The sequence below is a fragment of the Gymnoscopelus braueri genome (assembly GCF_963280865.1).
Source record: "Gymnoscopelus braueri genome assembly, chromosome: 10".
Taxonomy (NCBI): domain Eukaryota; kingdom Metazoa; phylum Chordata; class Actinopteri; order Myctophiformes; family Myctophidae; genus Gymnoscopelus; species Gymnoscopelus braueri.
Window position 1 is genome coordinate 29,186,500 of NC_137611.1, and position 16,065 is coordinate 29,202,564.

General features: G+C 41.1%; 2 protein-coding genes across 2 annotated transcripts; both read right to left on the minus strand.

Moving 5' to 3' along the window:
- Window positions 1-925: 925 nt before the first annotated feature.
- Window positions 926-5,821, minus strand: LOC308093258 (G-protein coupled receptor 55). The gene is made up of 3 exons (XM_080439530.1): window positions 5,747-5,821; window positions 4,224-4,958; window positions 926-3,328 (listed from the first exon to the last, which is right to left on the minus strand). The coding sequence occupies exons 2-3, from the start codon at window positions 4,947-4,949 to the stop codon at window positions 3,104-3,106; spliced, it is 951 nt and encodes a 316-aa protein (XP_080295656.1). The 5' UTR covers window positions 4,950-4,958; window positions 5,747-5,821; the 3' UTR covers window positions 926-3,103.
- Window positions 5,822-7,318: 1,497 nt separating this feature from the next.
- On the minus strand, window positions 7,319-15,809 carry snorc (secondary ossification center associated regulator of chondrocyte maturation). Its single transcript, XM_080439537.1, has 4 exons — window positions 15,761-15,809; window positions 15,401-15,549; window positions 9,078-9,248; window positions 7,319-8,643 (listed from the first exon to the last, which is right to left on the minus strand). The coding sequence occupies exons 1-4, from the start codon at window positions 15,790-15,792 to the stop codon at window positions 8,534-8,536; spliced, it is 462 nt and encodes a 153-aa protein (XP_080295663.1). The 5' UTR covers window positions 15,793-15,809; the 3' UTR covers window positions 7,319-8,533.
- Between the last annotated feature and the right edge of the window lie 256 nt (window positions 15,810-16,065).

Consider the following 16,065-nt stretch of genomic DNA (forward strand, 5'->3'; position numbering starts at 1 on the left):
GAATTTGTTAATGGTTATCCTCACAATTATGTTTTGTTTGTTTGTGACCCTGAAGAAGGCTACTGTCAAAACGGTGGTCCAATAAATATATTTACATTGCATGCAGAACTTGCCTGAACAACTCTTACTGACCATGTTACTGGCCATGATCCTGATATGATACTGTCACTGACCATGATACTGGCATGATACTTACTGACATAATACTGATGATGTCAGTATCATGTCAGTATCATGGCTAGTGTCATATCAGTAACAAACAATAAAGCATGCACATCCACTCACTAAAAACCCGGTGCTTGGCTGAGGTCAGAATCCAAAAAGAATAAAGTCTGCACACTGGGTCATGCTCCAAAGCTTAAAAAAATATTTTGGTTCCTTTACACCAGGGGTTTTCAACAGGTGGTCCGTGGAAGGTATTGCATGTGGTCCCTGACCATGCTGCAATATGTTGTTTTCTTCTTGTTCCATGGAACAGCGCATATTATCGACATGATGACATGTCAATGTTGTCAGTTTCTGGGAAGTCCACAGAAAAGGGAGTTAGAATCTCAAGAAGGGGAAGTGTACCGGATCGCCTGATGGAGTCATCATTATTAGGAAATGTGGCCATATAATTGCATGTGTCTGTGTAGTCCATGGACCACTGGTTGAGAAACAGTGGGATGTATCATGGGATGCATGCATACAGTAGCAAGTGTTATCAAAGCACTAATCTTAGCTCTAATCTCACCCAACACAACAGTGGTCCCCAGGTTGATTCTTAATCAGGGTGGTGGTCCCTGGTTCACAATCAGTTGAAAACCCCTGCTTTACACCATTGGACATGACGTTTTGTCGAAACGTCACGCCCAATGGTGTAAAGGAATCAAAATATTTATTATTAAATATTAAATATATTATATTTAATATTATTCTTTTTAGTATCATGTCAGTATCATGACAGTATTATGGTCAGTATCATGGACACAGGTCAGTATCATGGTCAGTATCATGTCATCATCATGGTCAGTATAATGGTGTATAATTGTTGAAACATGAGCTCAAATTAAATCCAGTGTCTATCATATATTATCTCATTCTAAACACAAAACAGATCCAATTAATAAAAACACAGCAACCAAACTTCATTCTCAATTTCTTCAATTTGTGTATAAAATCCAATCAGTGCTAAGCCAAGGCTAGGCAAGTTCATTTGTCCCTACATTTCAACAACAAGGCATTTTAAGTGTTTTACACAAAACATTAACCACTTAAACCCTATACTTCATTGACCGGGGTCTGTCCCCTCCTTTTTTTTCTACCCCAAATCTCTTCTTCAAAAATAGCTGATCTACAAGCGCGCAAGGCATTACAACACAACACAACGTGAACTTGGGATTTGATCTTTTTGCCAAATTTCGTCTATTTTAAACAAACGTCCGCCTATTATGACAAGGCCAGAATAAGAGTGCTAAGTATTCATGTATTTAAAAGCAAAAAAAAAAGTAGTACATAAAATACAAATAAGCTAAAATAAAATAAGAAATAAATTAAGCTATAATAGTGCAGTTCAAGAAATTAGCAAGTTGCAATGTACAAGTCATCTGGTTTGTGGCATTAGAAGTTTCACATTGGTTGAACCTAGATAATACATTATTGGACTTGGCATCTACCATACTGATATATCTGAATATCTTCCAACCTTACCACAAGCTGTCAATGTTCTGCATGATGCAACTGAGACCAAAAGTACATAATCCTGCAGCTTCATGAACATAAAAAAAGCATATCGCACTTAATTGTCAAGGATGTGGTAAGCCAAAATGGTACACATGGTTCCCAACTCACAACAAGTCAGAACATTTATTGAACATTTGTTTTGGCAATAATAATAATAATTATTATTATTGTTATTGTTGTAAGAAAATGAATTAAAAAATCTATCCCAAACAAACAACCTCCCCAGCTCCAACCCCACCATAGGAATACTGTAGTACAAAGCACTAAACAATGGATATGCAATCTAATAAAAGCAAGTACACCAAATGAAAAACAAGGAAACACTCCACAATAGTCCGAGATACTAATCAGTCTAGTTCTCCTTGCCAGTTTAAAATTAACTACTTAATCACAAACCTTTTAAAAATTATTTACAAAAATAACCAATCTACATAGCTCACAATGCGTCGCACTGCAATGAGATGTGAGCTTGCATATATTATGCTATTTTCAGGTAAAATATGTACATTACATACAGTATATATATATTATGTGTGTGTGTGTGTGTGTGTGTGTGTGTGTGTGTGTGTGTGTGTGTGTGTGTGTGTGTGTGTGTGTGTGTGTGTGTGTGTGTGTGTGTCACACATGTTGCAGATTTCCTTCTAACATTTTATAGGATCTTGTCAGGTGTAGAATATGATGTCCATTTAGCCCATGTTCTTGGGCGGGAGAATAATCTTTTTTCCAGTTGTGCTGGCTCACAGTTTGTGATAACTACATGATATACTGTAGGCTACATACGTGCTCAGAGACAATTAAAAGTTCACTTAAATGTTTTTGGTAAACTGTAAGAGATCTGTTCATTCAGTTATGAAAAGTAAAACATAAATAAATAAATAACAGTGACATCAAAAGCAAATAATACTGTGTGTATCTTTGAAGTAAATGCTTTTAAACAAAACATGTCCGAGCAGAGTTATACAAAACTATGTTGTTCCCTGGCAGAAAATGCTGCCTTCCAGTCAAAAGCCTAAATCACTCCTTTTCTATAGATGGCTTTAGCGTTACCCATAGTGTAGTTTCAGGCACACTGAGCATACCTCTCTGTTTCTTTGGGAATCAGACCCATACATACATAGGACCACAATGGAAACAAGTCCCCAGGACCTTTTTGTGTTATCTTTTTAGCCTTAATGTCTTACTGTACCACGTGCTGTTTACATTTCTGACTAATAAAGTATTCAATCAATCAAAAAGAGGACACCTACCCATCATCCTAAATAGACCCTTTTTTTCAAATGGTGGGGAGATTAGAGTAACTGAGCTGGCACTGGAGCGTGCCAACGCAATACTTTTTACAATTCAAGATAGTTCATCTCAACTGCTGTCCTCAGCCTCCTGCTCAGACCTCAGAGATGCTAAATGTTGCCCTTCTCTGGCCTCCTGAATGTCCTGAATGTCCTGAAGGCCTTCTGAAGTTATTTGTGGAGCGCTTCACCTCGTCAGCAATGAAATAATAACACACAGCATCGAGGCAGCAGGTGATGTTAGACAAGTTCAAAGTTATCTGGATGAAAAAGCTGATACTGGTCTTTGTGAAGCAGTCCTCAATTACACCCTGACGAACCTGGGACAAAGTGAATCAGAGCCAGAGGTCAGAGGAACACACTACACACTACAAGGCTATCCTGTATAGATCAATGTCAACATTAGCATGATAGCTGAGCTACTGTATGGCAGCAGTCGGAGCTCCTGCGTCTTGTCTTCAATCTTATTTGTTTTGAATACGATCAGTTTCTGTATTTGATTTCCCAGCTGAACACCTCCAGTATTTCTGTCCTGTCCTGTTTAGCAGGATTATGCTTAGTTATGCGCTGTTTTGTGAGCTTGTAGATCATCTATTTTTGGTGCACAACACTGCCCACAAGAAAGTATATGGAGCCCTTTTCTCTCTTAAATCCTCTACTATAATCCCTCATCTTGTCCTTCTCTACTAATGCACAACTGCTATCCTTACCCTGAATCTCCGGTCCTCACTAGTTTAGTAAAAAGTACCTTTTCATTTATTTATTTAACACACCTCAAGTTTGTCTCTGTGGCACCACAACCATACCTAGCATGGCCAGACTAATATCACTGTGTGCTAAGGCCAATCTGTTTTTTTTTGCACTGACAGATTGATCTAGTTTCCAGGCTACCACCACAACCACTTTACGCCTCTGCTTTCTCACTTTCAACTGCCATGAATATGAATAAGCTAGAACATTGTGTCTGGGGGTTTCTGTGCTGCTGTTGTTGTTATTGTTGTTGTTGCTGCCAGTTCATCCTGTTTTCTGATCTGCATTGTGATTATATTTGTTGATTTAGTTAATTCTATATGGTTCTACTTCAACATCTCTACTTGCTTTCTTTATTGTTGTTTGTGTAAACTATACTTTACTTCCATGCCTACATAAAACCATACATAAAAGTACACTAATGACACTCTACATACACTTTGAATAAGGTAGATTATATCTCACCAGGAACTGCAGCAGTATGGCCAGGTGGCTGGGCGTGAAAGGTATAAGGAAGGCACACAGGCTACTGTAGATGATCTTCACACAGGCTCTGTTCTTGGGGCTCTGCTGTTCAGACTTCTTCAGCGTCCGGATGATCTGAGCCGAACAACCCACCAGGACCAGCGCTGGAACAATGAACCCAAACACCTCCAGACAGATGATGATCCCTGGGCTCCAGCCTTTTTTTGAAAAGCCATGGAAGCAGTGGAAGTCTGTCTGGCCAGCTAAACGAAAGCTATATACTGGGGACACTGCTGCCACCACCAGAAACCAAACCACAATGCAGCTCCCCAGAGCTACTTTACACGAGCGATACTTCTTGGCCATGAAAGGGTATCGGATAACCACCCAGCGATCAACGGAAATACACATAATGGTGTAGATGCTGCCATACATACCAATAAAGTACAGGCTTTCCAGAAAGGAGCAGAGGGGATGAAGGTTGGCAGGCCAGAGGTGGTTAGTGGCGTGCATTTTGAAGGGCAGGGGAAAGAGGAGGACCAGGTCCATCAGAACCAAGTTGGTCATGTAGATGGTCGACTCAGTCCATTTGCGAAGGAAGACACAGAACACCAACAGTGCCATAATATTAACAGTCAAGCCAATCAGGAAGATGGGTATGTAGATCACCAGCTCCACGTATTGCATCAGTTGGTCCACCTCTTCAAAGGAACAGTTGGCTGTCATGATGCTTTACTGAAGAGAAGAAAGTGGAAAGTTTTTAAAGGATTCTCGTTGGAATTGAAGAACTAACATGTCACCAATGATGCAGTGAATTAGATTACACTTCAACAGGTCAAATAATTAACCACTTAAATCCCAGCATCTGTATTGTGAGCTTGAAGATATTTAATGTAAATGGTAAATGGTGCATTTATATAGCGCTTTTATCCAAATCGCTTTACATAGATTGTGCATTACATTCACCCATTCACACACACATTCATACACCGATGGTGGAGGAAACCATGCAATTAAGGGTTCAATGTCTTGCTCAAGGACACTTCAACACTGACTCTGGGGGAGCCCCCCAGCCCTTGCGGTTTCCAGTTCACTCTACCCGGCCACTCTACCCCTGAGCCACTGCCGCCCCCTAGAGCAAAAACAGAAAATACACTAGTATAGAGCCCTGAGGGACTCCAGACAAAAACATAGGGTTTAAGTTACTTAAAAAAAAGAAAAAGAAACAAAGAAGAAGTGAAATATTAGTCACAAAAACACACTTAATGTGTCACTTCAAAACCAGCTGTCAATGCGTCATGTAGCTGCTTCTCATGTGAAAGGCCTTATCTGTCACAAGTGTAAAAACACAGATTGTAAAAAAAAAGTTACTGTTGAATGGTCAACCTCTGATATACAATGTTTCATTTGTGCTGAAACACTTCCACTCAGTGCTGATGAAAATAATTACATTACAAATGCCCATACATATAGTTTTAGTATCAAGCAGGATGTGTAATGTTAGTAAAGAATAATGTCCTTACCTCACCAACGGCTGTCTGTCTGGCTATCTGACTGAGTGAGCTATGCCAGACATACTTCTCCTTTCTCTACCTACATTTCATTTCCACCACCACTTCCTGGCATGTGATGTACTCTATGAAGTGATGTTGAGCGCCAGACGTGTCTAACCACAGACCTAATATGAGCCAGGACCTGTAGAGATCAGACATTTTTATGCACGCACACTTTCTCGAGGCATCCATTATAACCTTATTGTACTTTGTCACCTGTGAGGTGAACAGCAATCAAACATTGTTAGATACAACATACACAGTGGGCATTTGCTATGATCTTAACATTTGCAGTATGTAGCACAAGTGAATTTTGAGATTGAGAACTGATGCTTCAGAACCTTTCAACTAGTCCTTTGCATACTGTACAATATCCATTATGAAGTGCATGCCCTCCAGGCAGGAATACATGTCATTATAGAGAACGTGATTTATTTCATGGGGATTATTTAACCCTTGACTTTGTGTAGCTTATTATTGCAAACCCTGAAAACCCACCTCTTCAGGAAACACAACCCTTCCTCTTCGCCTTGCCTGCTTGTTGTTAATTAGTTGTACAAACTCTTGTTTTATTATTGTATTGTTTTATTGGATCTTGTTTAGTCGATACACTTATTTGTTTTAGCTCTTGCTCATTTGATTTAGCTATTTGTCTCATCTGTTTAAGAAAGTAGGTAGCTGATATATTGCACTTTTACCTTAGCGCTCCTATGTATACTTAGTTCCTTGTCTTAGCAGAAAATGCACTTAGGACTTCTGGTGATTAGTAGTTTCGTTCCCTACCTATGTTGAATGCACTTATTGTAAGTCGCTTTGGATAAAAGCGTCTGCTAAATGACTGTAATGTAATGTAATGTAATGGTGCAGAATTGGATGACAAACCCACATGAAAGAGATTTACTGTGATTGTGCTTGAGGCTTTCCGGCTTTCAGGTGACTGGCTGACTTGAATTACTGATGCAGCAAGTCTGTCAGTCTTCTGTAGGCCTACAGTAAAATGCAATCACAGCAATGTTTTGTACGTAATAAAGGTATTGGCTTGATTTAGATGTATATGCAATACATTATAACATGAATACTGTACTAAGCTTATTTGTAAGCACCAACAACTGCCACCTTGTGTTTAGACACATTATTACATCATGTTTAGTCAGAGCATCTTCTGTCCTCTTGACCAGTTCTCTGAGGGTCTCTTAACAAAGTTAAGGCTTGGGGGTGCGCTGGTACAGTAGGTGGGTCGACATGGATAGTGTGTCAAGTATGTAATTGCAATGTCCCTGGTTTGATAGTAGCTGGAGACATGTGTAATTTCCCCTCTCTACCCTCAGTTTCCTGTCTCTCTGTCGTACCTACTACTAAAGTAAAAACTTCTCCAAAAGGCTAAGGATTGCGCCAGTTAAAAACGGCAATATATTGTAAGTTCGAACTAAATGTTTTCTTGATGCCACTCCAACTACTTTGTCCTCCAAAAGTGTTATTCTGTCCTCTATAACCACTGAGTCGACATACAAACAAAAAACAAACAAACACATGGGAGCCAAAGACATTTGGTAGTGATTTATTGAATTATACCCTATAAATGTCACACAATTTAATTAGGCAGTGATTTCACAATGGGGAAATAAAGGCTGGTCATTAGTGAGGTCACGGACAAATACAGAAAAACTGCAGTATTTAAAAAAGAAATATAAAACAATTACCCCCCAAAGAAAACAAAAAGAAACCCTGAAAAACAAAACAAAAAACAAAACAGTCACCCAAGCACACACACATTCCTCCACATGTTTTTATTCTAGCCTAACTTCATATTTGCTTTGCAGGCATAAACAAACAAGCCTTTCTATTTACATCCATTGAAGGAGCCTGCAATTTCTTCTTTAAACATCTTTCTTACCTTGTTTCTTCAAATGTTTGTCTGAAAGGAGGGGGGCACACACTTATTTTCAGTACTTACAATGGCAACACCCAGGGAATATTTGGTGAAGTATTTTGGAATACGGTAAAGTGTTGTTGAAAGACAAATAGAAACTGTGGAAATTAAGAATATATTATGTCTAAATACAGTATACTTATCGAACTGTCGGGAGAAATACACTAACATGATTGAAATGGGCTCTAATTTCATTATTCATTACACATGATCACATATATCAAAGCAAACAAATAAAACAGCCTCTAAACACATTTACAAAAAGATCACAAAGCTGGGCGAACATTTTGGAATCAACAAAAGAAAATAAACCATGTCACTGATATTCTATGATTTACACTGGAGGAACCAGCCAGTTTCTAACATTGTACCCTTAGAGAAGTGTGCCATAATTTATATTATGGTTACAGGGGAAGTCTAGAGAGCAACCAACCGTTACTTTGAACTTTAAATGGGACAAAGGGACCTGCCACCTTTTTCAGCATTCAGTAGAACAAGAGATGGGCTTACACTCACTTTAGCACATACATAAATCATAGATACAAAAACAAGAATGAAACAAACGACAAACACTAAAGAAAAAGGGATCGAGAAAGCAATTGAGAGGGAGGCAGAGAGCAAAAAAAGATGTAAAAGTTATACATAATAGAGGAAGTGATGTGGTAGAGTGCAGAGGTGAGAGTGTGAGAAGATATAGAAAGACAAACACACACCCACACCCAGACACACACACACACACACACACGCACACGCACACGCACACGCACACACACACACACACACACACACACACACACACACACACACACACACAGGAAGTTTTCACTCTAGGAAGCTGTAAACTTTCTGAGTGTGATGACAATGAGAGCCAGGAGGACAGATGCTCCCAGGAAGACTGCTATGACGATGGCTGTGATGGCCCCTGGCCCAAGGACCCCTACACACACACACACACACACACACACACACACACACACACACACACACACACACACACACACACACACACACACACACACACACACACACACACACACACACACACACACACACACACACACACACACACGCTTTAATGAACTGAATGGTTACATTGCCAGTGCACATAATAATCAAACACACATGTCCAATTGATGTGCAATATCTCCTAAGTGTATACACGTTTACACCTACTAAAAATGTGAATAGCTAACAAAAAGTAAGGTAATAAGTAATAACTAATTATTGGTAAGTAGAACACTCAATTTGCAAAACATAATTGACCATATTCATATGACGGCCATTTTTTTCTTGCATTGTCATTGGGGGACACCTCACCCCCATGATGTAAAAGCAAAAAGGCCACTGTGTGTTTCTGGCTTAATATTTTACCTTCCTCCTCATCCATGGGATGGGTGTGCGTGCTATCTTCATAGTCATAGGTGAAGGATCTCTCCGTCATGTCCTGGAATGGGTCTTTGGTGGTGACGTCATCAGCTCCTCCCCCGGATAATGTGTCCTGGTTGTCACCCTGCAGAGTTGGAGCAGGGTCTGCAACGGTTTCTGGGAGTCCAACACAAAACAGCCAGATCACCACATGCCCGACTCCCTCTCAAAGAGGAATTCTAGAAGCGTTTATCAAATGGATTGATGGAAAAACACACTTACACTAATTACATTCAAGTAGGAACACCTGGGAAGAGGGGTACAGAGCATTGATTACTGGCTACACTGTATCAACTTGCAATGTGTTTATACAAGGCAGTCATTTCACTGATGAGGTACATTGCCTCGCTAATGTCCCTGTTTGCGTACTCTCTGGACTGGAGGCCTTTAGGGATGCAAGGCTACATACATGGTCCAGGCTTTGATGACTCCAAACAGCCTCTCTCTGTCTCACCAGGCCAACGGCTTCAGGCTGGGGTATAAGGATGCCTTTGTGGAGGATGTACATTCTGTCCACTTGAGCTACAGGTAGTCTCTCTGCATATGTGCTCAGTGCTCAGCTCTCTACCTCCCCCTTTCTCTTTTCCAAACTCCTTCACCTTCTCTTCTCTTGCGTCGCCCTGCAGTCTGTCCTCCTCTGCAACTCTCCTACATGCTTCATCTGACTTTCACCAGCGTTCCCCCCCATATGAGCATGAAGCTGCTGTGAGACTTTTCACACCTCCATGGGTAACCATAGTAACATGACCTACTTCCCTCTCCAGGCCTTCTTCCTGGGTTTCCCACCACAACAACATGATTGGTTAAAGGGCCATGATATGATTAAATTTTGACTTCTCGCCATGAGCAGAGATTGCCCTGGTCTTTTGTGTACGTAAGTATATGTAGTGTATACTTTTGTAAATCTCAGAGTACATTTTTACACTGCATTCATGTTGAAATGGTACGGGAAAACACTCCACGTAACGTTTCTAGGTATAGGTACTGTAATCAGTACGCCATTTATTTGATCTAAATGTACTGTATTTATCTATCTATATCTATCTATAAATTCACAAAATCTGTCTGTGTGTGTCTGTCCTAAAACTGCAGTGCTGGAATTCGGACCAACGGTTGTCGAGAACCAAAAAAACACATTCTATCTGTGTCTGTATGTCCGCGGGTCTGGAGGACTCACCGTATCCCTGTCTGTCGGGGGTGTAAGCACCGGTCCGGCTTCCCTGACTGGCCAGACCAACCAATCGACTTCACAGATTGGCCAAGCTTTGCGTCACATCTGTGCCCTGCACCAATAGAAGTGGTAGCGTATACAGTGGTCTGTCTCCTGTTTATGCTTATGTACGACGTCAGCAGTTTTTGGCAATATCAGGGATCCCTGTATCTCCATATTTGGTCGATTGGTCATATAATAGTAGTGGGTACCGCACTGGCTAGTCTGACAACGGGTAGTCTGACAACAAGTACTGCATAAACACGTGGGGCATGCATTCGCAACTTCCATTGCTCCCGACTTGCATCGTACCCGAGTAAGCCGGTGCCTGTTTATAAATAACGTTATAATAATAATATAATAACGTTATTAGCACTGTGGTAACGGGTACCGCACTGGGTACTCTAACAACGGGTACAGTGAGTACTCTGACAACAGGCACAACGGGTATTTCATAACCGGGTGGGGCATGCATTCCCAACTTGCCGTTGCCTGAAGGGCGCTGTGCTGAATTCTAATATGGCTGGAAAGTAGTTCCTTGCTATTGCTGCATTTCAATTTGAATTTGAGCTTGAAGAGGACTATTACGAATATGAGCTTTAGCTCACCTTGACAAACATTTTCAGGTACATTCTGCAATGTTTATTCAATATGGACAAAATGTAAACAAACACAATGACAAAAATAAATACATAATAAAAACAGCAATTTGGGGGGAAAAGGTTGAGGTTTATGTAAACCATGTGGCTGATGTTAACAAGGGACAATGACATGCAGTAACACTGGTATGGTCCTTTAAACTTAAAACCCATGCCTAGAAATGGTCTAGGCTTTATTTAAACTATATATTTTCACGTCAGTGATCAGAGATCATGGCCTGTGCCATTTCTGTGAAGTAAAATCCACAGTTGCACAAACTGACTTTTGAAATCCAAAGGATCAGGGGAAAATGTGAACCCCAGTCTCCTCAGATAAACAAACTATGCACGCATGCACTCGCACTCGTGTGTACACACACACACACACACACACACACACACACACACACACACACACACACACACACACACACACACACACACACAGCCCACCCATTCACATGCAAACTGATTCACTCATCCTACCCTCACGCCTCACATACCAACAAAACCATATGCCAAACATATTTACTCCCAGTCCATTTAATGTGCAGCCTACATATTTACTTTGTAGCTCATGACGCCTACTCTAAACTCCTTCACCCTGCGGGCCTCAGACTATTTCACAACTTTCCTGCATTTAATTTAATCGTTGTGGCCAACGACACTACATTTCAGAAGTGGCACGATGCATTGAAAACAAAACAGAAACAAAAACCAACCAAAGTTGATGAATGAGAAAATGTACCATGATATCATCTCAACAAACCAACTTTCATGTCAATATCATCATTACCTGTGACCTTCTCTGGAACCACATGACATTTGCAACATCCTATCAGAAACTATAGCCCTGCTCCTTCTGATTATCAGTCAAAATGAGCGATAATGTTGGTATTTTCAATACTACTGTGTTGATTCTGTGTACAGCACAGCTTCCTGAGCTGGGGCTGCAGTTGAAGGTACGGAGACCTGGGCCTCTGGCCAGCACAGCCATCAATAAGGCCTTCAGCCCAGGGCACAAAAGGCCGCTTGTGTGGTCATGGAGGGCGGCAGGCTGCAACCAGTAACGGCCGGCCAGGCCCAAAGCAGGCACCAGCTGGGTACTGGACGTCAAACAAGCTTGTTTATTAAACAGTCTCTGTGTGGATAGGTTGTACCTTCTGGACAGTTCTGATTTAATGAAGACAAAAAAAAGACCCTGATGTTCTTTCCACAGCTGTTTGTTTCCACTTCGAGGAGACACTCGTCATTTCCAGTAGCCTAATGCAATCGACTTAACCAAAACGTTTGAAAAATCCCTCTGACATACGTAAGTGCTTGTGTTAAGCCTCTTAGGACTGCATCACTCAGTGGAGACAACTGATTTTCAAGTGAAAACCGTCCCCTTTGTCAATTGAAAATAAGTTATATCCGCGGTTGTGTGACAAAAGGGGGGGGGGGGGGGTGCTCTGATCAGCAAGTCCCTGGTTCGATACCTGGAAGGAACTCCCATTTGCTGTATTTAATTTTTTTTATTATTAGGCATTACTAATTTAACACCCATCCTCTTTACAGAGACATGATTCAACCTGTCAGTCAACTGTCCATTTCCTTCCACTGTACATGGTTCCAGACATATAAATACATCACAGACAGCAGAGAAGGCAGATTTCAGACACTACACAACACAGACAGCCACTTGTCCATAGCTTGTACCTCTCCAGTCAAGACTTCACACCAGCCAGAGAGATGACAGAGCGTGCAAAACAGCTGTGTGTGAACGACACCCTGCCCCAGGCTTCGAGGGGGCAGTGACCCACGCCAAACATGGCATCGGCAGTGCCTGTGTCCTTGCCTCACCCTCTTCTACTTCCATAGGTGGAGGACTCCTTTTTCTCCCAGACCCACTACTGAAACTATCAAATGGCCAGTGTGTTATTTTCTTGGATGCCAAAGTCTGAAAAGTGGTTTGCTTTTTATAGGGGTCTATTTCACAGTTGCAACGCCAATAAAAGCCTAATTTCATATTTATACGCCATCGTACGACTGTGCTATTTGCCAAAAAGAACAGATTGTCAAGTTAAGAATACACCGTGTCAGTTATGTACAGCGAGTGACACGACACAAGGAAAAATAAATGGGGATTAAATTCATTCAATTGTAATCACTGCTCAGGGCTGTTATTGCACTGCTTTTTTGAGGAACAGATTGAGAGAGGTGATAAGCAGGAGATCTCTCAGGCTGACTCAGCTTGTGGTTTCCATTGCAACCTACTTCAGGTTATGGTTTAGGTTGGGGCAAGTAAGCTACTGCAAAGCTGCACGTACACAACACAGCAGTTATGTCAAAGAAAACAGATCAAAAAGCAACAAAACGGGCAAAAGATTACATCTTCAGACAATTAGATTGTCATGATGTTATACTATTTTATGATACTGATATGGAATTTCTAGCCTTGGAGGCAAGTTACTGTAAGTAACAAATATATTTTGACAAACAAGATATTTTAAAAAGGGCAGTTTCTCTACATGATTCAGCAGTATAAAGAACTTTACACACAAGGGGCATGACAACATGGAAAAGCACCAGCAAATATTTTGCATTAACCTATTCATATAGTTGATGTCTCATTCATACAGGTTGATGCCTTTATTTTATACAAAAGCTCAGAAACAGTGACCTTGATCTGAATTAAAATGGCGCTTTATCACGATGTAATATTTGTATTCTGTGTGAATGTACTCATGACACAAACAACAGTTTCAGGTGATTTATCACATGAAAATAAACAAACAAACAAACACCCCTGGTGTGTGTAAGAACCTTAACTGTGAGATAGAATTATAATATCAACGCATTGTTCAACAATCGACTTCGAAGAAATGAGACACCAAGATGTTTTGGACGAGAGCTGCCCAAACGTAGTTGTGTGACATCATAACAGCACTATCTGGCCTGACATGACATTTAGGACAAAAGTTGGTTATCACAATGGACTAGTGTCCCTTGTTGAGCCCATTGTTCCCAACCTAATTTATACTATGACGTAAGGCGGTGTCCAGCGCCGACAACAGCTGATCTACAAGCTCACAACGCAAGGTATAAAATCAGGCTGAAGCTTAAGCTGCCATATTACTGCCTTCCTACTATCTTGTTCACCCGTGCTCTGACCTGTGGGCCTGTGAGCTGTACTTAGGGGTCCCTCACAATCGGATTGTGAATTGAATCCACAGCTCTGCGGAATCCTCAAGACCTCAACTTAGGCTTATCAAGGTGTCACCGAAAGAGCGGGAGGGAGAGAGAAAGATGCAAAAGACAGGAAAAGAACTAATGCACAAAAGTGAATGAATGAGTAAATGCATTGCTGTGTCCTCTCCGTCATCAGTTTTGATTTCACATTCACAAAGCTGCTGACTGCCTGAAAATGTGTGTAAACTGAAACAGCCAACATTTTGAAAAGTAGTCTAGCTCTTCATCCATGTGCACTTCTGCCTCAAACTCACTTGATGCACATGCCTCCGACACGGTAAACGTCCTAAATGTAAATGTATCATACAGAAACACTTCAGCTAAACTCAACCTTTGCTCAAATCAGAGCGCGGTGAATATTCAGTTTCAGATGAGCTAATAAACATCAAGCATTATGAAAGCGACTGAGTCATCTTGTTAGTCAAAGAGCAGCTTTCAGGGCTCTCAGAACTTCCACTGGCTACAACAACTGCATCATTTAGACCAGGGGTCTGAAATAGAGGGGGGAAATGACACGTACATACACCACAGGCTTTCATGCATAGCGGACTTAAATAGGAACGTTTCCATCATGAAGAACAGCAACCTAATTTCTTTAGAGGCCACAATGTAAGTCCATTTATGATGTGACTGTGAGCTTTGTTTTTAACCCTAAATCTCTGAGGTTTTCATCATGACCCATTAAAGCTATAGGGGTTCCATTTGTAAATACTTTATTTTTTCCTTTGATTTTAGTCTGATTAAATTAAAGCTTAAATACAATTAGGCATACAGCATAGGCATGAATACCTGTTTCCCCCCGCTTTTAAAAAAACATTTTACACACATGAAGGAAAATATATAATGTAACTGCAACAAGGTCTATAGTAATGAATTATAACTCATCTCATGCCTCATTTTACCAGTGAGTGACATCACTCTTAGTACTTTGAGGCCAACTTCAAGTCAAGACCCTTATTCTTGATCATGTTTGTTTGCATCATCCCTAATAATTACCTTACACTAAACAATCATCTTATTCCAAACCCTTTCCCTTATCAAGTGTAATCAGTCAACATCTATAAATCTGACATAGTTTTCACGGGGAACACTTGAACAAGTTCAGTCTGTCCTTAAATGTTAATCTACTGCACAAACCATCCGCCTCATCACGCCATTGATATCATGGAGCAGACCCGTGCGTCGCCTACCTGTGTCTGTGTGTACCATGAGGCCTAGGAGGACCAGAAGAATCAATCTGCAGATGCTGCTGCTGTGAACCATGGTGCCAGGGAGGGATGAATATGAACGAGTACAGCGTCCGTGGAACTCCTCAGACATGGACAAAGTGAGAGCTGGCCTGGGGGAGAGGGTCTAAAGAAGAGTTCGGCAGAGAAGGGAGGGTGTGAGAAAGGTAGGCAGTTGTTGGGAGAGGAGGGGCTAGGTGTGTACACAGAAGTGTCTGGACAGGGTAGACTTTGTAAGAACATCCTTACAGGGACCCCACCCACCCCTTCACTCCACTAACCACATACTCGGGGTGAGGGGTTAAATGTTCTACAGCTACTTACCTTGGAAGGGTTGAATGGAATAAGTCTCTCATCAGGTAGCATCGCCTGCGAGTAATATATTTACATGCTTGTATTCAAATCTTTAGCTGTACCTTAAAATCTGGGTAAATAAAAAACCTTTGGCAGAGATCTATGTTGGGTCCTGACCGTCCTGGAAGAATTGTTGGTGGCTTTAAGTTATTCTCAACAGGAGGAGTTACATGGGGGCAGCGAAATATTTTTTACATTAACCAATTGAACCCCAGTATCCCTATATGCAAAAATAGCAGATCTACAAGCACACGATGCGTTGTGAGCTTGTAGAT